The 22,968-nt window shown below is 43.1% G+C and overlaps 1 protein-coding gene across 1 annotated transcript in view; it reads right to left on the bottom strand.

Moving 5' to 3' along the window:
* Window positions 1–22,968, bottom strand: part of ttn.1 (titin, tandem duplicate 1) — a 252,137-nt gene that overhangs the window by 143,646 nt on the left and 85,523 nt on the right. Inside the window, exons 59-71 of the mRNA XM_083637998.1 lie at window positions 21,994–22,293; window positions 19,837–20,024; window positions 18,437–18,566; window positions 16,467–16,657; window positions 15,526–15,955; window positions 13,803–14,105; window positions 11,999–12,180; window positions 10,152–10,281; window positions 9,859–10,010; window positions 7,070–7,217; window positions 5,435–5,600; window positions 4,616–4,767; window positions 3,155–3,451 (exon numbers count right to left, since the gene is read on the bottom strand). Of these exons, the coding sequence (XP_083494124.1) occupies window positions 3,155–3,451; window positions 4,616–4,767; window positions 5,435–5,600; window positions 7,070–7,217; window positions 9,859–10,010; window positions 10,152–10,281; window positions 11,999–12,180; window positions 13,803–14,105; window positions 15,526–15,955; window positions 16,467–16,657; window positions 18,437–18,566; window positions 19,837–20,024; window positions 21,994–22,293 (2,769 nt within the window). The remainder of the gene's footprint in view (window positions 1–3,154; window positions 3,452–4,615; window positions 4,768–5,434; window positions 5,601–7,069; window positions 7,218–9,858; window positions 10,011–10,151; window positions 10,282–11,998; window positions 12,181–13,802; window positions 14,106–15,525; window positions 15,956–16,466; window positions 16,658–18,436; window positions 18,567–19,836; window positions 20,025–21,993; window positions 22,294–22,968) is intronic.

Raw genomic sequence — 22,968 nt, 5'->3', positions numbered from 1 at the left:
ACAGGGAATATGACAACCATGAGTTTTTTTTGGATGTGCTACTCCTCTCCTCTAAAGTTCTGTGATTTTGTTTAAGCTCCGCCTGATGTGCTCTTCTACCGCCACTCTTTTTAATGGAAACCTGTTGGCTTTTTAACCGTCTCAACACGGACTAGCCAATGAATAAAGCCTTTGAACCTTTGTGCAAGGGACCTAAAAGGGCCTTTCAAGTTTTATTTTTCAGTCATTTTAGCCAAATTTGTTTTATTTTTATTTTTATTATTATTACTAGAAATATTAATTCAGTCTTCTGGCACTCTATGCAACAATACAGAATGGCAAATGGTCCTACCCCTACCGCTAAACCACGCAAATCACCCCAACCATTCCCCATACCCACCCCTCGACTCTCTATGACCTTCCTATCTCTATATGGCCCCTTTCCCGTAGCCCCCTTCGCGGTCCTTCCCACCACCCAGAGTGCCCCATCCAGTCCCTCTCCCAACCCTTGAACCCAGACTCTCTCCGACCTTCCTATCCCTAAGTATGGCCCATTTTCCTAGCCCATATTCCCCCAACCCACCCCTCGAATTCCGACTCTCTACGACCTTCGTATCCCTTCTCCTCAGTCCTGCCACTTCCTTGACCCCCACACCCCCTCCCACCACCCACATCCCCCTAGCCACTCTGTCTAGCCACCCCATGAACCCTGAACCCTCTACGACCTGCTTATCCATAGCTATGGCACATTTTCCCTAGCTTGAACCCTTTCCCTCACCACACACCCTCTCACCACCCACAACCCCTACCTACCCCTCGAATCCAGACTCTCTACGACTTATCCCTAGCTATGGCCCCCTTTACCTTGCCCCGCCGCCCTTCCTTGATGGAACGGACGGACATGGGGCCACAGTGACCTTGAACTTTGACCTTTGTCCACCAAAATCTAACTTGAATCTAATCTTGAATCCAAGTGGATGTTTGAGCCAAATTTTAAGAAATTACGTCAAGGCATTCCTGAGATATCGCGTTAACAAGCATGAAAATGGCATTCGTGAAGTCACAGTGACCTTGAACATTGACCTTTGACCACCAAAATCTAATCAGTTCATCATTGAGTCCATGTGGACATTTGAGCCAAATTCGAAGCAATTCATATGAGGCAAGCATTTCCAAAAACAGATTTAAAAAATGTGCATTGTTATTGTAATATAATTAATAGGAAACAGGCGACACTAGATAGATTAGCTGATAGCCTGCTGTAACCAACACATAAAGTCTGAAATGAGTATTACAGAGCTGGGGTTTTTATGTCCTCCTGAGGAGCATGCCCCCGGACTCCAGTAGTCAATGGCGGGAAATTTGTTCCAAAATAATCCAAAAGTAATGGAAAGTAATCACTTAGATTACTTTTATATTGTGATACTTGGATTACGTTACTGATTACAATTTTCAACAGGTAATTAGTGATTGTATCGGATTACATTTTTAAAGTAACCCTCCCAACCCTATTTAAAAGTAGCCCTCCCAACACTGATAATGTATCAGGTTGGTGGTAGTCTGACTGCCTGGAAGCAGGCTGCAGGTCTAAGCTATGCCATTGGTGCTGCTGACCATTTCAGTCGGCAGCGGAAGAGAAATCCCTTGAACCACTCCCTGCAAGCGCTGCCATTGGCTCTGACCGCCTACAACCCATTTCAGTCGGAGCGAAGGGAAATCCCTTTCCACTCCCTGCGTGTCTCTTTCAAATGCCTCCACCACTGTGAAACAACAATGCTAGCTAGCGATGCTACACGCTGAAAATGGCAATTTTTGACGAAGATTTGGATTGTGCCATAAAGCAGGTTTGCTTGGTACTTTGGATGATTGTAAAGATAACAGAGCCTTTTTCCCCGCTAGACCAGAATCAGAGCAAGAGGAGCCAGACTCTCTCCTGCATGGGTACAGCATGAAACGGAGATAGTCTGGCAAGCGAGACTAGGTTGGTGGTGCAGTATGTCTCCTGAACAGGTGTTCAGTACAGTATGTACAGTATGTCTCCTGAACAGACAGGCAGTATTGGTGTTGGTGACAGGAAGTGTTGTATGGTGTTGGTGACAGGAAGTGTATGGTGTTGGCAGGCCCGTATCTAGGGTGAGGTTACTGGGTGGGCAATTGAAAATGTTGGGGGGGCAATGAAAATAGCCATACAAAAAAAAAACTCGCCAAAAATGTGCCTAACTTTGGAACATTATTGTCGACAAGCTAGTATGCCATACAGTAGCTGGTACCAGGTCCGTTTTTAGCCTGTTACATCTTTGGCGGTAGGTTGCCCAAAGGTTCTCGGTTTGGGGATGGGGATTAAGTTGCATTATATTCTAACACTAAACTGTTCCACTAGGTGTCCACATTGTGCTGTGGGTAACCTAAGTATGAACTTTCACTCAGGGGACAGGCCAATGTTTACAAAACTCCTACTATTAAAACTATTTGCAAACTAAATATGTACATACAAACTAACTAACAAACTAACTATTTACACAACTGTTATTATATTCACAGGACTTTTAGTCTTAAAAGTGAAAAGAAAACAACTTTGAAAGCAGATTGATTTATCATAAAACTTAAAAACATCCTTCATCCATAATTTCAATAATCAACTCCATAACAGTTATTTTCATTGGATGACCTTATTTCTCAAATCAAATTAAAGACTAGTGCAGTGAGACTTAACCATAGCTAAAAACTATTTGCCATTTAGCCTTCAAACCTATATTTACAAGACTTTTAGTCTTATTCAAACTCAAACTGAAATTAAAACTTTGAAAGCAGATTGACTTTGTTACCCTAACAAATAAATAACAATCCTTCATCCATAGTTTAAAATAATCAACTCCATAATATTCTTTTCATTGGATGAGCTTATTTCTCAAATCAAATTAAAGCTATAACTACTGTTAGGTGCCCTAAACTAACTAACCCAGTGGTCTCCAACCTTGGGGTCGCGACCCTAAGTGGGGTCACCTGGAATTCAAAAAGGGAGATTTTTTTTTTTTTTTTTTGGGTGGGCATAGCCCACCCCTGCCACCCCCTAGATCCAGCCCTGGGTGTTGGTGACAGAAAGTGTATGGTGTTGGTGACAGGAAGTGTATAGTGTTGGTGACAGGAAGTATATGGTGTTGGTGGTGAGTTGTACCCAGGACGTTGAGCCTCATCTCCTTGGTGGCCTTGCCCAGGCTGTTGGAGGCCACCAGCGTGTACAGGCCGGTGTCCGGCCGCTTGCCCTGCTGGATCAGCAGTGTGCAGCTGTCGTCTGAAACCATCTTGTTGATGTGCTCGTCGTACTGCACCTCGGCCCGGTCCTCTGCCCTGTGAGGGGGGGCCTTGTACCAGGTGAGGGTGGGGAACGGACAGCCGCGGATCTTAGCCACGATGCTAACGTCTGCTCCCTGCTCCACCTCCATGAACTCATCCACCTCAATGGACGGAGCACCTAAGGAAAACAGGAGAAGAGTAACCAGTGTTTTTTGATGACCTTCTGAGATGCCTAGTAGCGAGCCTAAGAATCGAGCACGCATAGCGCGCGAGATGCCTAGTCTAACCAAAAACCCACTGACTTTGAGATGAGGGAACCCATGCTAACACATTTCTGGGTTTTAGGGCTCATTTCTGCACCACTCTATTTGAAGCCATCTACAACAGTGGTTCTCAACTGGTGTAGCCTCAGGACCCACTATTTTCCTTGTCATGAAGTCGCGACCCAAATTTCAGATTTTTTTTTAAACCACTCAAATTTATTGCACAAAAAATAACGCATTAATTTAATACACAATGCCTTCATGCACTGTTATAAACCTCAAATGAACAAAAAAGTGCAACAGAAGTGCAACTAGGGCTAAAAACCAATTGAAATAAGGCAGACTTGAATTACAGGCCTATATGTTTTTAAATTTAAACAAGTCAAACTGGTCATGCTCAGAAAGTCTTATTTGAACTGTAGGAAATATGAAATAAAAGGCAGACTTATCTTGAATTACATGCCTATATGTTTTTAAACAAGTTAATAATAATAATAATAATAATAAAACAAGTTAACCTGGTCATGCTTATCCAGTTTCAATAGTCTGAATTTAACTAATATGAAATAAAAAGGCAGACTTTTCTTGAATCACAGGCAGGCTATATGCTTTTTAGTTAAACTGGTCATAACTTTTAATTAAACTGGGGCCATGCTAATCCAGTTTCAATCATCTGAATTGAACTAAAATTAAATATGAAATGAAAAGGCAGACTTCTCTTGAATTACAGGCAGAGCATATGCTTCAGCTTGTTAAACAAGTAAAACTGGTCAGGCTAATCCAGTTTCAATAATCTGAATTTAACTCAAATGAAATATGAAAAAAAAAAAAAAAAAAAAAAAAAAAAAAATTTGGGCCAATGTCCGCGACCCAATCAAAACGGCCCCGCGACCCACCTTTGAGTCGCGACCCACCAGTTGAGAAACGCTGATCTACAACAACAACAACAAAAGGAATCCACTCCTGAGATTAACTTGTGTGGATTTGTATTCATTTTTTTAAGGAAGGGGGGATTTCCTAAAATACTCAATGAGAGTGATGCATTTCTCAAGGCTTCCCCCGCTCCCTGGTGGTCTTACATGTCTGGTCCTGTATGAGGATGGGTCCGGCAGTCCCAGACGGGCGGCTGACCCCGGCGTCATTGTGAGCCTTCACTCTGAACTCGTACTCGTCTCCCTCCGTCAGGTCCTCTGCCAGGAAGCAGGTGGTGTCCACATCTCTCCTGTTACACCTGCAACACACACACACACATGCAAGCACGCACACGCATACAGACACACACACACACACACACACACACACACACACACACACACACACACACACACAGACACACAGACACACACGCACACACACGAACATCACATATCTCCTGTTATACCTGCAGGTCTGGGCATCGTTTTTAGATTTTCCCAAAATCGCACCGATCCTTTTAAAATTTCAAGTGGATTTTTAATTGATTCTTTCAACCTAGCGTGGAGACTCTCAAATACCTTCCGCTTCCTGCGTCTCGCTCTCAAATACCTCCACTGCTGTGAAACAACAACAATGCTAGCTAGCAAGGTAGCGTTGTTACAGTCCAAAAATGTCAAGTTTTGATGAAGATTTGAATTGTGCACTAAAGCAGGCCTGCTTGGTACTTTCGGTGGATGCTTGTAAAGATAACGGAGCATTTTTTCTCCTGCGATCGTAGAGCACAAAACAGAGATAGTCTGGGAAGTGAGACTAGTCTCGGCAAAATACATTACATACAAAACTGACAAACTAAACCATGACAATAAATTACCAAAAATGACATAGGAAAAAAACAAACAAACAAAAAAAGACATTTATAGCAAGTGTGTAAAGATAGGTCCTAAGAAGAGATTGAAAACAGTGAGTATATAAGTGATGGTTACCTCATCCAGGACTCCTTCTGGGTGCCGGAGGCGTCCCAGCAGAGGCGCTCCACGGTGTAGTGCGTGACGGGTGCTCCTCCGTCATTCTTGGGGGCCTTCCAGCTCAGAGACACTGTGCCCTTCCTCACAGAGAGGATCTTCAGCCTGGTGGGAGGGTCGGGTGGATCTGGAGAGAGACGAGACAATTAGCTGATTAGCAGTGGACTTTTATTTTTGTTTGTTTGTATGATATGGGTCCTTGTGAGGCAGCTGGATTCGCGTGAGATCAGGAGATCTCTGATCTTTGAGCACCCGTACTTGGAAAACACAGATTCACAGCATGATATGGGGTGATACAGGGTTGGACATGGTTGTTTGTCCATTGCACTCTTAGGGGAGAGCAGAGCCAGGAACTACTGTAACCATTCTACACTGAAACGGATATTGGTGTGATGTATACCACTGTATACCACTCTCGTAACATGTGTGTATCATGTGTATTTTAAACATGCGATACAAAGATGCGATTAATCGCGATTAACTATAGTTAATCGCAAGATTAATCGTGATTAAGAAAATTAATCGTTTGACAGCCCTAATATATATATATATATATATATATATATACAGATCCTTTCCAAAAAAATTGAATATCATGGAAAAGTTAGTTTTTTTCTATAATTCCTTTCAAAAAGTGAAACTTTCATAGATTCATTACACACAAAGTGAAATATTTCTAGCCTTTATTTGTTTCATTTTTCATAATTTGGCCTACAGCTCCAGAAAACCCCCAAAACAGTATTTCAAGAAATTTGAATAGTGTGAAGAAAATCAGCAGTGACTTCTCAGTTATGACTGACTTCAGCCTCAGTCCACTCCCTCTGAATCTCCGCCAAATTTTTGAATCGTCTTTGCTTGACAATCCGCTGAAGTCCACGGTTATCCATGTTATTTCCACGATTTTTTTTTTTTTGGAAAGGATCTGTATATATATATATATACATATACTGTATATATATACACACACACACACACACACACACACACACACACACACACACACACTGTATATATATATGTGTGTGTGTGTGTGTGTGTGTGTGTGTGTGTGTGTGTGTGTATATACAGTATATGTATATATATATATAGTATATATATATACACACACACACACACACACAGTATATATATATATAATATATATATATATAATATATATTCCCCCATGGTTTACCCCCCATTTCCTCCCCAATTGTACTTGGCCAATTTCACCCTGCTGCCCCGGTCGCTGCTCCACCCTCTGCCGATCTGGGGAGAGCCCTAGACTAGCACCATGTTTCCTTCGACACATGCGCAGTTGTCAGCCGCTTCTTTTCACCTGACGACAGGGAGCTTCACTGGCAGTACGTAGCACGTGGGAGGATCATGCTATTCCCACCAGTTCCCTTCCGCCCCGACCAGGCCCCCCGACCGGATGATATTTTATTTTATTTTATTGTTAAGAGACAGGTTTTTGTGTAAAACATTGTAAAAACATACGTCCTCTGATAAGATGAAACTTAGTTGAAGCAGCAAATAGTTAAAGCAGCGAACAATAACAGGACACAGCAAAAATATGAATATAAATAAGGGGTATGTAAACATAACATTACTTACGGATGGGATCTCCGGCCTTGGCGCCCTCGATGGTCTCAACGTAAGGTCCGAACCCGAAGCGGTTCTCGGCCCGGATGCGGAAAAGATACTCCTGACCGCCGATCAGGTCCGGAACCACCAGAGACTGAGCCGCACAGGCTGGGTTCACCTGGAGGGGTATTATATGATACAACATGAAAACAAAAAAAATGGCAGTGAACTTGTATTGTATTGCATCTACACATTTTAAAGCCTCTGGAAACCCATATTATAGTTTTTGAGTTGTCTGTACAGGGGGTTAAAAAGTGGAACTCACTGCCCACACATCTTAAAGACCCTGGCAACCAAAATCCACAAAAACCTTCTAACTATGTAATTTAGTGTCTTATGTGCACAATTGTAAGCCTCAAAAAGTATGAGACATGAGTTTAAACCCAAATCGTAAATATCACCATTTCCCTGTCATCACGGTTTTCTGCTGCAGGATTTGAAGTGGGCTCATTATCTGATATATTGTATTTATCCCGTCATGAATATTGAACGAATGAGAAAGCTGCTCTCAGTTGTCTGTCAAAGCTGAGATTAAAAAAATCCCGCTCACCCCACCAGCCTGCTGTTACTCGTGCATGTGCTGTGTAATTCGTCATTTGCCAGGCTAGAGACATGTGACTCTCTCTTGAGCTCCAGAAAGGCCCCCGGCATTCCAGCACGAGTCAGGCGCTCAGAGTGCTTCACATTCGGTCTTCATTTGAGGAAGCAAGTCGGGAGCAACCTCTCGCTCCAGGGAGACACAGCGTGTATTTTTTAATGTGTGTTTCAAAAGTCTGACCGTGGCAGTTCTTTGTATGTACATTAGACACATTAGATCGTGTTTCTGTATCTTAGTGAGCTATTTTCGATGATTTTTACATTTATTGGTCTCGAGGAAAGATGACAGTCAATGCGGAAGAGCGTAGCAGAGCAGGGTGTTGAGTTGCCTCTTGTGCTGCTTCGTCCATATACGGGTGTGTGGGCGTTCCTTGCTGGTTGCTCGACTGTCATTGGCTATTGAAGAGCATTCTACACCCTCGGCTGCAGCCAGCTCATATTACGCCCCCACAGTCTGCAGAGACAGCCTTCAGAGCATACAGTAGTTGAATCGCATTGAGAACAGTTCCTAATTTTACATACTAGGGGACATTCAATTCAGTTCAAATTTGACTGGGTGGTTAATAACAAATTTTCCTGGGGTGTAATAAACTCAAAACACATATTTATTTTTGGTTTCCAGGGACTTTAAACAGGATTGTAGTTGGGATCATTTTGAAAACAACCTAAACCAGTTCCCCGAAGAGTAATCACCAATGTACTCACGAGTGACTGTATTCACTGGGATGTGTGGGTGTAAACTTGATGACCTATGCTGACTATATCCTTTGTGTATGATTGTTTATGATGTTTTATGATTGTTTATTATCATGATTATATCCTTGTTTATGTTTATTGTATATTTTACTGTATTTTGCTTTTAATATTTGCTTTTAATAACATCTAGGGACGGGCATTGCAAATTAGCTTAGGCTATAAATGTTCATTTCTTGCTAAATGTTCTATGTATGTGTATCTGTCCCTACACAAATAAACAAATGAAATAAATGAAATGAAATGGAGTCCTCTTTCTTAACATGTTCACTGCCAATGGCGAGTTGACTCGTCAAAAAAAATCCAACGGTTGACTGCCAATGACGAGTTGAGACGTCAAAAAAAAAAAAAAAATTTTTTGACGGTGCTACGTGGATCAATGCCCCCCACGTCTCCTATAAAAATATTGGAGCCACCGAACGTGTACAACCCATTCCACCGACCCACTAAGTGGCGACAGTGCTCTCCATTCTAGAGGAAGGCAAGCAAAAAGCAGTGTGAGGAAGCCATTCTCATGAAAATGGATTGGCGAAAACGCTTTCGCGCTTGGGAGCTGGCGGTGGGGTTTTGCAAATTTGCATAATAGATTACGGGTGGAACACACTTTGAAACACGCAGCATAAATAAGACCAGAATCGCAAAAGCTTCATCAAAGCTCTCAGAACCCCAAGAAACGAGCGATCCCATCCAGACTTGCCCAGCGGCCGCCAGCAGACAGGCACAGCAGCAGCAAAGCAGTGAGCCTGGTGACGCGAGGTTACAGCAGCAACAGAAACGAGCTTGTGACACGCCCGCTGCAGCCAAGAAGAACACACACGGAGGGAGGAGTTTGAAGGAGAGGGGTGTTTCCTGCTGTTATGGAGGAAATTACTGTTCAAAACTATTGTTTAGATGTCTGACGTCTTACTGATGCCAAAAATGAATGGTTAAAGTGACTGTTCTATCGAATTTCACAAAAAGCCGTTTATCTCAGAATAAATTTTCAGACGCTGAAACCATGCTGTATTCAACTGCTAATGCTTACATAACTACTAACTCTACAAACTAACTCTTTTAGACAGAGAAAGCACACATTCTATTAGTTCTTTTGAGATATTGTGTGTTCACAAAATCCTAACAGGAACGAATCCTCGGCTCTTGAAAGATGAGCCAGAATCCTCAAAAAAACCCTCTGGCAGAAGCTAACTACAGTATTGAAAAACGGCTGGCAGTGAATGTGTTAAAAAGCCAGTGAGATGTCAAAAGGTGATCTGTGCTGGTCCAAACTGCGAAATTAGCTATTTTTATCTAGGTTTTCTAATAGTTATGAACATTTATTTTCACTCAGATTTTGTGGATGCTTAATGAGATGCTCAACTTTGATATCATGTATACATTTTTACTATTTCAAGCCACATTTAGTGACAGACCTTGGTCCAGGCCTTGCGCTCCACAGTCTTCTTCTCAATGAAGTAGCTCTTGACTCTCTCTCCTCCGTCCACCTCTGGAGGCTTCCAGCTCAGCCTGCAGGTTCCTCTGGTGACGTCAGTGACCTTCAGGTCCCGAACAGGGCCGGGCAGGTCTGAAGATCACCACACAACACGCATTAACCAGTTATTCTTCTATACTTAAAAGTGATAATCCCCCCCCCCCCAGTTTTTGGATGAAAGCGTTGTCAAAGTTTAAGAATGTTCCTGGGTGTGATTGGTTGGTGTTGACTCACCCAGCACATTGACGCGGACCTTCACCACCTTGTGCCCGGCGGCGTTCTCAGCGTTGATGATGTAACGGCCGGCATGGCTCATCTTGCTCTCTGGGATGACAACCACAGAGGTCGTGTCCGTGGAGGTGATCTGAGAGCGGGACAGAGGATTTACAGAGTATTAAACACACACAAAGTCCTTTATGTGCTGACACGCTCATAACTGTAGAAATCATTTTTCCTCTGCCTCTGAAAAGTTTGGAAAAGTAATGTTTCCATCAGAAAGTTTTCATCCCAAGAAGATTAGTCCTGTTAAATTGGAAGGAAGCCTCCCCTCCAACATTTGAACACTGGATCAGGGATACTTGGAGGTGATTCCTAGGCTCGCCTAAGCTTGCATACGCAGCTCGGCCGCTGCGTGGCCTCGCCCGCCCTGCAGCTTGACCGCTGTGCGGGCTCACTTGCTCTTATGACATCATTAATGACCACTGCACGTCGCGGCCTTGGCTGCTCTATGACATTGTAATTAGGGCAATCACCTAATTAAAAGATCCGGCTCCATCAGGTCACCCGCACAGCCCAAGGACGGAAGCCATCGTCTCCATCTGGTTCCTCCCGATTCTACCTACTTAAACCTCTGACAGACTGTGCGATTTTGGGCTGTCCCAAATGAAAGATGAGCAACATGAAAGAAACGTGGCGATATCTTTGGTCGTGGCTACAAAAACACTTTATCTTTTGTCTTTTTCACTCTTTTCTACATCTATTTACTTGTTATAGTTTTATTGTTAATCAAAGTAGTAAGCTACATTTGGCTTAGCCCGTTCTGTCGGAGTACTTTTATTTTTGCGAGCGGCTCTATTGTTTATACTATGGGGATCAGCTGATGAGCCGAGGAGCCTCTGAGTGTGTTGTGACCCACGGCACGAGACCTGAAATGCCCAAAGAGCAGCGGAAATATGGAGGCTGCAGAGCTGGTAGGACGCAATGGCTAAAGCCCAATTTATGCTTTGTCTGTCGACACTTTTGAAACCGTCACAGACAGAAATGAGGACTTGAGTCGACACTTTCAAGTGTCGGCGAGAGGTGTCTGCTACCTAGTGACATTTCTAGTGTCGCTGACTACGTCACATAGTGTCGCGCAAGTCTGATTGGCACGCGCTTGACTTCCTAGTTTTGGTTTTCGCTGAAATGAAATAAATTAACGTGTCCCTGCTATTTTTATCAGCATGTCCTTGATGTATGACTTCGTGACAATCACAAAGAACATTGTGACCAACTTCCCAGAGAGAGAGGAGGTGAGTTGTGTGATTGTGTGTCGTTATATGCGGCTGAAGCCAAATACATTACATCTTGCCTCCGACGTGGTTTCACTGACAGCATTCCCTCTCTCGGCTGTCTGCACTAGTTCTCTGTCTATAGCGTTCAAGTGTCACGTGACCGTTGAGCCGAGGAGAGAAGCATAAATGCAGCAACATGAGCGACACTTTATTTATTGTCAGCGACCATATGTTGAGCGACACTTTCCAATAAGTTTAAATTAGGCTTAAGGAAGAAACAATAAACAATATACAAACACACGGTTTCTATCCAGAGTTTAGCAGCAGTTTGTGCGAGAGGAGTTGCAGTGAGAGTGGCAGCATGATGAAAGGGATTAAAATGGCAGGGGGAGTCACTATTTACATGAACAACAGATGGAGATGGAGCAACCCTGGACACATTATTACAGTGAAAGAACGTGTGTGCAGCCCAGACATCAAACTGTAAGTTCATATTACTTGCCAAGAGAGTTTTCCCAAGTCATTTATGATTGTGATTTACATTCCTCACATGTCTCTGAGACAGCAAGTTGTGGTGTTCCCTCTCACCTCTGAGTCGATGGGCAGCGTGTGAAGCTCGTTCTTCTTCTCCGTCTCGGCCGGACCGTCGAAGTTCCAGGTGACCTTGGGGACGGGACGTCCGGTGATGGTGGCCGCGATCCTGATGGCCGTGCCCGCTCTGCAGTTCAGCAGGTCCTGAGCACTGACGTCCAGAGTGACCAACGGCTCAACTGTGGGACCACACACACACACACACACACATACATTGTTTCTAAATAATGCATTTATTTTGAGCATTTAATGCAGATACTAATCTGCTTTTATATGTTGTGAGACACAGCTGAACGATGAATACCCTATTTCCTCTAATAAGTAGCCAGTAGTCAATTAAAAGCTAGGTTTCTGATAATGGCCAGGGGAGTGGTCGACACGAACAAATACAGGCGGGCCCAAATACAGGCCTGGCTGGAAACAAAGGAAAAAATAATGGTGGATACCGCTAACCTCCAGGGGCCAGTTGCACCAAGTGGTCTTACGACTGGTCTTAAGCTACGCCGGTCGTAACTTAACGACCTAACAGCTACGCCGGTTGCACCAAGAGGGCTTAAGCCTTAGTTTCACTAAGCCCAGGCTTAACTCTTACGCCTGGTCAGGAGGAGGCGTAGTGCCTGCCTGTAACAGAGATCTCCGTCTATCAGCGGAGACCTTTTTGAGTCCTTACCGTCATCGTCACCATCGTAACGTCGCCATCGAAGCGAATTGGGAACGTTACATTCAATTTCATTCAGACTGTCTGGCACTCAATCGCCGCCATTTTTCCCCCGGAGTGAGGGAGGGTGGGAGGGGTGTAGTGATGCACATACAGTAGTGGCTGATAGAGCGTAGTGGCACAGTGACGCTCCAAGCAGGTCGCGAGGCACATTTTTGCAACATCATCCAATCAGGGGGCATTCCCTGGCAATTCACATGGACGCGCATTGCTACGACCGGCGTAGTTAAGACCAGACGTAAGCCGTGTTGGTGCAACAGGCATAAATCCACTCTAAAGACTGGTCTTAACTAAGACCGACGTAGGAGTTACGACCAGGCATAGTTAAGACCACTTGGTGCAACCGGCCCCTGGTGCCTCTTTAGGGATGCGCCAAGTACTCGGATGAAACTTTTTATTCAAGCCACGCCCCCTCCAAGTACAGATACGGATACAGATCATTTAGTTGGTTAAACAGATACAGATAATGGTGTACTCGCTCATCGCTATGCCTGTTGTATAATGTCACTGTAGTAGTAATGTACAAGTGCCACAAGGTGGCAGTAACAGCATAATGTAGTGACAAAAAATGTCGCACTATACCCATTCAAGTTAACAGAGGGCTAACCGAATGTTAGCCCGCTCGGCCGGTGCAAGTCTCTGGAGCATACCGATTACCATCATTATCCCGTAATGCATTGCAGTAACAAAACGCCTGCTACCTAATGGACCCCAAAAGGAGGTCAGAAAACAAGGAGGCATGGTACTAAAATATGAGCTGAAATAAATTCTGCTTCCAATAAAGGCCTGCTACCTTCTGCGGGTGAGTTAAATAAAGGCCCCAGGCCAATATTAAAGGAAATACGGTAAAATAAATAAATAGAAATAAATACAAACACAGGCACACACATCTTTCTTTTTTCTACCTCTTCTTTTTTTTTAAACAAAATCACTTTGCTTAAAAACATTTAAAGTTCTAAAAGATGCATGTCTTGCAGTTTAAGTCACAATTGCTATATTCTGTCAAATAATCACAATCAGTTATGTAGTGGATATCTTTCTGGTGTGAGGCTGTATTTAGTCAGCTCAGTGTGTGTAACTCACTCAGGATGTCCTGGACCAGGATATCAGCGGTCTTGGCGGGCTCAGAGTTCCCGGCCTCGTTGACGGCGTAGATCCTAAACTTGCACTTCTTGCCCTCCTTCAGATCGCCCACGGTGATCTCAGTGGAGGGGTGCAGCTTGTCGGGGTTCACCCTCCTCCAGTCGGGGGTTCCCTCCTCATGCACCTCGATGATGTAACCCTTCACGGGGCTGCCCCCATCTTTGTCCGGTGGGCTCCAAGTCAGCGTGATGCTGCTCTTGGTCTTGTCTTTAACCTCGGGGGAACCGGGGGGCATGGGCGCGTCTGAGCGGGGGGCAGGGGTGAAATTAACCATCCAAAATGTAGAACAAACATGTCTCAAATGGCTTTACATACCATATCAATTCATGACACTTCATACACATATCATTTCATATACCATACTATGTATCATAAAAATAAATATTGGCTATAATAATATCTATACCAATATCTATAAATTCCTTTGGATACCTTTATGCATAAAATGACATAGCCTTTTGTCACTGTGTTTTATCTGCAGACTAAATAGCCATAGGCTTAAATGCCTTTATTTTTGTATTCAGTGATGCACTTTAGTGACTTTACTTACTAATTACTACTACTAATAACCTGTATTTAATACACTGACATGTCTGATTTGACAGATTATGTCAAAGCATTTAATTCTAATTCTTAGGCAAAATGCTCCACAAAAGTGTTTGTTTTTGTGAAGTTCTTTTGCCGACTTTACTAGAAAAAAATAAAGTAACGTTTGAAGAGTCAGAAGTGTTCTTTGTTTTTGTTGTGTTCACAGTAGTGATATCAGATTTGGTGAGGTCAGAGCTAATATTACATCAGCCATTTTTGCTCACTACATCTTAGCCTTTCTTACCCTCAGGTGTGCATAAACTACAGCTTATCAACTTCTTTTTAAAATACAAACGTGAAATTATTGGTTATGTTATCGGTATTAGCCATGAGAAGCAGGTAATTATCGGTTATCCTATTGGTATCAGCCATGAAAAAGCAGGTAATTAACGGTTATCGTATCCATGTTGTGCATCCCCAAAACTCATTCATCCAAAACTAATGAACTGAGCAATACCTGTAGTTAAACCTTTTTCAGAGCCTAGAAAAGGAGTGTCCCGTGGGCCAGAACCGGCCCGCCAAAGGGTCCAATTCAGCCCATGGGATGTGAAAATTGCACTAATGAAATATAATTAAGCTGTTTTCATTATTCTTGAATATAGAGAAGAAGGTAACACTTTATAATATTTAGATAGTCCGCCTCCAGAGAGTCTACAGAGTATTTGTAACATTTAAACTTCTTATTAGTTGACATTCAAATATATTCACTTTGTGTCATGTTACTGAGCAGTGTATTGCCATTATCCTTGCCATCAGTCTTAATGAGCAGTAGCCTAAACGTGTCCACCAATTGTTTTATGGTTGTGGAATGTGGAAAAACTGAGGTATAATATTGTTGAAATTGCCCTTATTTTTTCTTAACACATCTCAGGCTGTTGTGTAAATGGTTGGTCCATTCACTGTGAATGCTCTTTAAATGCACCTGTACTTCTTTACACTAAAATTAACAGGAAAATGTGGAGGTGTTATAATGAAATAATTGTCTATGTCTGGCCCACTTGACACCAAATTGGCTCGCAAATAAAATGAGTTCGACGCCCCTGGCCCAGACCAGCATCGGAGCGGTGCTACTCACTGTAGGGGTCCTGGGCGAAGCGGCACTCGGTGTATTCGCTGTGCGGGCCGAGGCCGGCGGCGTTGCAGGCATACACTCTGAACTGATACTCTGTCCCCTCGATCAGCCGCAGCACCGTGTACTGCAGGCCCTTCACCGCAGGCTTGGTGACTGGGGCACGGTTCACGCGGCCCCAGTAGATGGCGCCCCTCTCCCTCTTCTCCAGCCAGTATCCCTGGATGGTGGAGCCCCCGTTGTCCAGAGGGGGGTCCCAGGTCAGGGTCATGGCGGTGGCCGTGCCGGAGATGATCTTGGGGTTGCGCGGAGGTCCAGGCAGGCCGAACGGGTCCCTCAGCTCGACCTTCTCTGAGTCACAGCCATCGCTCACGCCATACTTGTTCTCCGCCTTGATCCTGAACTGGTACTGGCCTTTGTCTGCCAGTTTGTAGACCTGAAGGTTAGAAGAGCGGTTTCAATTATTATGTTACTCTGGCAATCACGTTTTTTTTTTTTGTTTGTTTTTTTCCTGCATTTGAGATGTACACAGGGTTCTCACACCTACCTAAAACATCAAATTAAAGGACTTTTCAAAGACTTTCCAAGCCAAATTCCCTCAAATTCAAGGACCCAACACGACATAGTTTGAGACATGGATCAAGGTTAATTACTGTTACAACACTGCGAATGTTTCTAATGAGAACTAGCAGCTTTCCAGAACCTCAGAGACAACTATTAAAAAGAGAGATGGTAAGTAAAATGATATCAAAATAACTTTTTTTTTTTACTTTAATTTCTATTCTTGCACAACATCTATAAATTCAAGCACTTTCAATGACCCATGTCTATTTATATCTATTTTCAAAAACTTTCAATGCCTTGTTTTTTCTCTCAAATTCATCAACTTTGAAGGATTTCAAGGACCTGTGGGAATCACTAGCAGTCACAGGTTTTAGGCGACTTACCCCGTATCTCCTGTCGATCACGTTGATCGTCATCAGCTCAAAGTCGGACTTCTTCTTGCTGGCGTCTCTGCGCTCTATGATGTAGTTAGTGATGTCACTTCCTCCGTTGTCCTCCGGGGCATCCCAGGTCAGGTAGCATGAGTCTGTCTTGATGTCAGAGATCATAATGTTCCTGGGAGGGAGGGGCCGGTCTGCAGGGAGGACACAACATGGCTCTCAGGAGGTTTAGGTTAGAGCCCGACCGATACTGGATTTTTGGGGCCGATGCCGATACCGATATTAGGGAGTAAAAAAAATCCTGCATTCTTATATTATATATACAAATTATATTAGATGCATTGTTTGCAATGATCCCTCAAATCTCAAACACTTGACAAAGATATGACTTGACTTGACGTGACTTGAGATATGCAATGTAGGCAGGATATTTTACAGTTTAACAATAAACTTTATTGTCCAAAATGACATCAGTGCACTGAAACCGTAAACTTCACTGGGAATTTAATAATTATAAATAACTAGAAATACAAAAACACAAATAGAACAAGTAGATATAACTTGAGTTAAGAAAAAGGATCAAATATACACAACATGGCTCAGATACTTGCAAATCAGGGATTATGTTCGATCCAAGGTAACACTTCCAGATGAACATGCTTTCTTCAATGTTTTGCTGAGCCCTCCTTATTCCAAGCATCTAATTTCTAGGTTTGTATGTTTGTTTGACAACTGCATCACGGCATGGCAGGGAGAACTTGGCATTGAGTTATCTGATATTGTATGGGATAGGAGTTTGTCTGTGGTGCAGCTCTGCTCAGTTAATAGTAGACACCAGCTGATCCAATTTAAAGTCACCCATGGTCTTCACTATTCTAAGCAAAAGTTGCACAAGATCTACCCCTCTGTCTCTTCACTATGTGACAGATGTCAGGTATCAGAGGGCACTCTGTCTCATGCCTTCTGGTTCTGCCCTTCATTGGCAGGATTCTGGGCCAAAATATTTGACTGGTACTCTAAGGCCTACGAAATAACCCTTCAGCCGGAGGCAGAACTCACCATCTTTGGCTGCTCGGAGTCCTCTCTGGACTTCACTACAGCTGTGCATCAATCTTTAACACTGGGGACAACTGTTGCCAAAAACTAATTCTTAAGGAATGGAAGTCCCCCTCTTCACCCTCTTTCCAATTGTGGTTGATGGACATGATCTCTGTTATACGGATGGAGAGACTCAGGTTCCTGAGAACCAACTCACTTAGACATTTTTCAAAATATATGGGACCCGTTTTTAGCCTATCTCAATGAGGTTAGGGGCGACGGGTGACTCGCCCAACTGGTTTTCTATAGACCGCTTGCGTGAGATCTATGGTACATCGACTGCAAGCACATAAGCACCTTACGTGGCTGGTAGCACCACTGTATGTTGGTGTTGAATGTTGAATGTTCATTATGTTGTATGTTTGTTTTTGTTTGTTTTTTCTTTTCTTTTCTTGTGTCTGAGCCTGTCTGTTTTGTTTTGTTTGTGTTCTATAGAAAAATTAAAAATAAAATATTGGAAAAAAAAAAAATTATATATATATATATATATATTCACACACAACATGTTGTCTATATCTATATCTATATCGGTGGCCAATATCGGCCGGTCGGGCTCTAGTTTAGGTAAATGACAGAGACTAGATGAAATAGCTTTCTCTGACTGCAGATAATCTGAACCCTAAACCCTGCTTGCTGGTGTGAAAGGCTTGCTTTGTTTAAAAGGTCACCAAAACTACATCATTCATCATAGCCAGAAACTGTAAAAACAGAAATCACCATCGGATTTTCAAATTTCTGACAAACGCTTCCGTCAGGAAAAACAACCAAATCTAAGCTTAAAATAGTGCTATTTCATTGAAATCCCTTTATTCTATGTGTCTCATTTAACATTTTGCCAAAAGGGGGACTGATGCCACCCCAGGTCGTGTGCTCACCCAGGATCTCCACACGGATCATGTGCTGGGCTTTGCCATAGCAGTTCTCAGCCAGCAGCTTGTAGTTGCCCTTGTCCTGCCTGATGGTCTCAGCAAGGGCGATCTTGGTTCTCTGAGTGGTTCTGTTCACCTGGTTTAACCAACACACAGGACGGATTATTTACTCTGGAAAAAATAGGACACGATAGCTATGGAAGGACTCGTCTTTTTCTGCAGAAATGTAAAAATAACAACTGTGAACAAATGACTGTATTGGGGACATTGGACATGAATCAAATCCATGTAAAAAATAATAATAATAATAATTTCACTATATTATTACTACTGTATATAAAAGAACACAAATGACTGAGAACTCTGGAATTCCCTTGCCGACGGCCTTTATGCCTGGAGGGGTGTCAGGCATAAGTAATAAGTAAGTAAGATATTACTACTATATGTAACACTATATGTATATGTATGTACTATATATATATATATATATATATATATACTGTATATGTATATAGATAGATATAGCTATATAGATATATACATACACTCTATGCGTAGCGTACACTGTATATCTGTATATGTTTCACTATATGTACTCTAAGTGCTGTGCCTCTTTTTTCCCTTTCTTTTACAGACTAGTCCTATAACATTGTGTTTTGTATGTATAGTTCTTCAGAAAAAATATATAAAATTAAATTAAATTACATTAAAAGTTTAAAAGAAAAAGACCATCAAGACATTTTATTTGTCATGCGCTTTTCATTGAGAAACAATGTCAAATAAAATGAAACGTTTTTATTTTACTATTTCTGAGGTGAAGACGTGTCCAGCCAATAAAATAAAATAAATTTCTAATAACAATGAAATAAAAAGCATAGAATACATCACTCTATACATAACTGGAGAGGAGGTTGGCGGGGCGCACAATTGCCCAACAGTTGAGCTGCCGAGGCAGCATACATCAGATCGGTTACCACCCCCTTTTAGGGCGAAAACACAAGCCTCTCCCCGTTGACTTCAATGTAAAATTGCACTACCCCAATTTTTTTTTGAAAAATAACAGAATCAATCTCGTTTATTAATGACCCCAAAACACCATGACATGACAATATATTACAACTCGTCTGGCCATAGAATGGGCAAGATACACAGGAAATATTACTTTGACCCATCTAAAACCATGTGACTCATGTCACATGTGACGTTCTTTTTTTACAGCCCCGTGACTCGCGGAGCCCAGCGTCATTGTACCCGGCTACTTGGCGGCTACTCCTAGACTGACGAGTCACACAATGGAGCAAGGAGGAAGATGACGACGCATGGTAGGCCAGAAAGTGCGCTCAATTTCCAGTTTGTATAAATAAAAAATAAAAAAATGTACCCGATATAATCTGATTGGTTCTCACCTCCTCGGTCTCCATGGTCATCTTCACCTCGTCTTCTTTGGGCTGTTGCATCTCTGTGTCGTCCTTGAGCCAGGTCAGCGTGGGCAGAGGCAGCCCCAGCACCTCGGCCGGGATGTCGATGGCCGCTCCTTTCTTCACCACGATGGTGTTTTTCTTGAAGAACTTCAGGATCGTAATCGCCGGAGGAACTACAGACACAAACCGCTCATCAGCTCAGAACTACTGTCATGAGAAAAGTATGGGTGTAATAGAGACCAAAAGTCAATAGTAAAAGTATTTTTATAAGCATGTGTGTATAGACTGAGGTACTCAATTGTGTAATTCTAAATCTGTGCTCATGTTACACATTATATTTTCACAAATGTGTAAAGCCAGTGTCGACAAAGTTTCCCCCTTTTTTCCTAACATGGCATAAGAGAGGACTGCAGAGTAGGGCTGTCACTTTTTCCCAAAATAAAATTCGAACGAACTTTAATTGCCCGAAATTCGTTCGAATATATTCGAAGTTTTTTGGTTAATTAATTTAAAAAAAAAAAAATTCAGTCCAGCAGCCTGTTGCACCAGCTGAACGTAAGTTCTGTCTTAAGTTAGGGTGTAAAGTCCACACTAACTGCTACGTTCAAACTAGTTAGTTTGACACTAAAGTTGTGTCTTTGTTTGGTTGCACCACGGAGACGTAAGGTACATCTTAACTAGTAGACCCTAAAGTCCATACTAACCAAAATAGTGTCGCAGACAATGACGTGTACAGTATCTGTGACCAATCAGTGAAAAGCACGGTGGAAACGGTGTTTATTTACGGTTGTTTAAGTAAGTGGAGTGAAAACAGGACATGTTGCCCACCGCAAATTAGTGCTTTCATATTTCATCAACACTAATCAAATGAGAACGTTATTGAGTAACGTTCGTTTAGGTTCATATTACTGTCAACGTTTATCTGTGAGCTCTTCATCAGTATTGTAGGCTATACCACCATCCTGCCTCACTAAATTGTTGCGGTTATTTTAATTTGTATGCAGTGCTGCAGCTTGTGGGAAACAAAAGCGTGAGTCATAAATATCAAAGGGTGTAATTTATCACGGAGAGCGCGTTGCGGACGCAAAACAACGATGCGCCACGGTGCCAAGTTGCAATCCGTGCCAACTGCTATTTTACGGAGGACTTTACACCTAGTAAGACGTAGGTGTAAATTTTAAGTTCTAACTTATGCCTACGTTGTAACTATTTCACTTGGTGCAACCCAAATATTTTTAGTAGTGCGTAAACTCGGACTTAGTGAGACTTTACGTTCAAACTAGCTTACGTTTCAACTTACGCAACCCACCGGGCATCAGCCCGACGTGTTAGCTTGGACGCTCACAGTCACAACACTGCCTCACAAACTTGGCTGCATCCAAATCAAGACAACTTTTCAGACCCTGGAGACAATCTTTCTCAGAAGAGACTAACGCGACAAATCTGGAGACTTTTTCTGACATGGGATTAACATTACCAGCAAGCAGCAGTTGGTTAATTTTGGTAAAAAAAAAAAATCGAACAGTCAATTTACATATCGAACACGAACCCCTCCCCCACATTCGAAGTTGCATTCGAATTTCGAATGAAAAGTGACAGCCCTACTGCAGAGACACCCCCGAACCAGAAAATACACACGCACGCACACACGCACGCACACACACACACACACACACACACACACACACACACACGCGCACGCACCTAGCTGCTAGCTAGGTGCTAGCTCAGGTGTATTTTGCTAGCTAGCTGATGCAGATCATAAAATATCATCTGTGGATTATCCTGAGTAACCGGGTCATGATTTCTGGAAAGATATATTGCTGTTGAGTTTTTCAAAAGTATATATTTTTTGGGCGCTTTGAGCACCACAAGCCGAGTGCCATCCAGTTCCATTGTATTGGAGAGAAGACAAGACATCTCTACGGTCGATATCTCCAAAACTGGGCAACTCAGACATAAATGGTCTAGATGGATGAATAGCACTATAGGTAAGATTTCGGTGTGGACTGTCCCTTTAAAATCAATTTGAAGGCTCAGCTGTCAGCGCTGTTCCATTGAAAGCAAAGAACAAAGTTGGCCGTCACACACAGGAAGACATAAGCAGACGTAAGCTTTGGTGACTGTGTGCGTGTTCCTTACTCTCGTCATCCTGGATCTTGACTTCGATGGGCTTGGACACCTCTCCATCTCCGACCTCGTTCACAGCCTTGACGCGGAACTCATACTCCTGGTTCTCTGACAGGTTCTCGAGGGTCCCGAAGCATTCGGGGAACATCTTGCGGTTGGCCACGTCGAACTCGATGGTGTCTGACCTCATCTTTTCCACGTAGTATCCCAGGATGGGGCTGCCTCCGTCGGAGCGGGGCGGGTCCCAGGCAAGGGTGATAGTGCTCTTCCCTCGGTCGGTGTAGTGCAGCTTCTCGGGAGCGGTCGGAGTTCCTGGTGGGAGAGCAGAACGGACAGAACCTTAAGGTCTCAGCTTAAAGCAAATAACTGCTGGTTTACGAAACCACATATTACTGCATAATTGTCTATATATTGTGGGCGGGTAGCGGTGTCTGTCTGTCAGTCAGTCACGTTTTGTGCCACATTTTGTCATGAAAGTGACATTGGGCTGCAGGGAGTTGGGGAGTGCGCTTAGGGTGACCTGATGGAGTGCACTGCCGAATTTCGTGCAATTTGGCATAGCGCCACCTACTGGCAAACACAAAAAGTGGTTTATCTCGAGAACCATTTGGTGGATCCACTTCAAATTCAGGGAGTGCGCTTACAGGGACCTGACAGAGTTCAGTGCCTAATTTCGTGCTATTCGGCATAGCGCCACCTACTGGCAAACACAAAAAGTGGTTTATCTCCAGAACCATTCATCCAATTGACTTCAAAATTGGGGAATGCACTTGGCGGACCTGACGGATTGTGGTGCCAAATTTCGTGCAATTCGGCATGGCGCCACCTACTGGCAACACAAAAAGTGGTTTATCTCGAGAACCATTTGTCGGATCGACTTCAACCTCGGGGAGTGCGCTTAGGGGTACCTGATGGAGTTCAGTGCCGAATTTCATGCAATACGGCATAGCGCCACCAATACCTTACACACACAACATAATACTGGGC

This window comes from Poromitra crassiceps (genome assembly GCF_964638095.1).
Source record: "Poromitra crassiceps genome assembly, chromosome: 6".
NCBI classification, from domain to species: Eukaryota; Metazoa; Chordata; class Actinopteri; order Beryciformes; family Melamphaidae; genus Poromitra; species Poromitra crassiceps.
The sequence above is the reverse complement of the archived record's forward strand: the minus strand, read 5'-3'. Positions and strand labels throughout refer to the sequence as shown.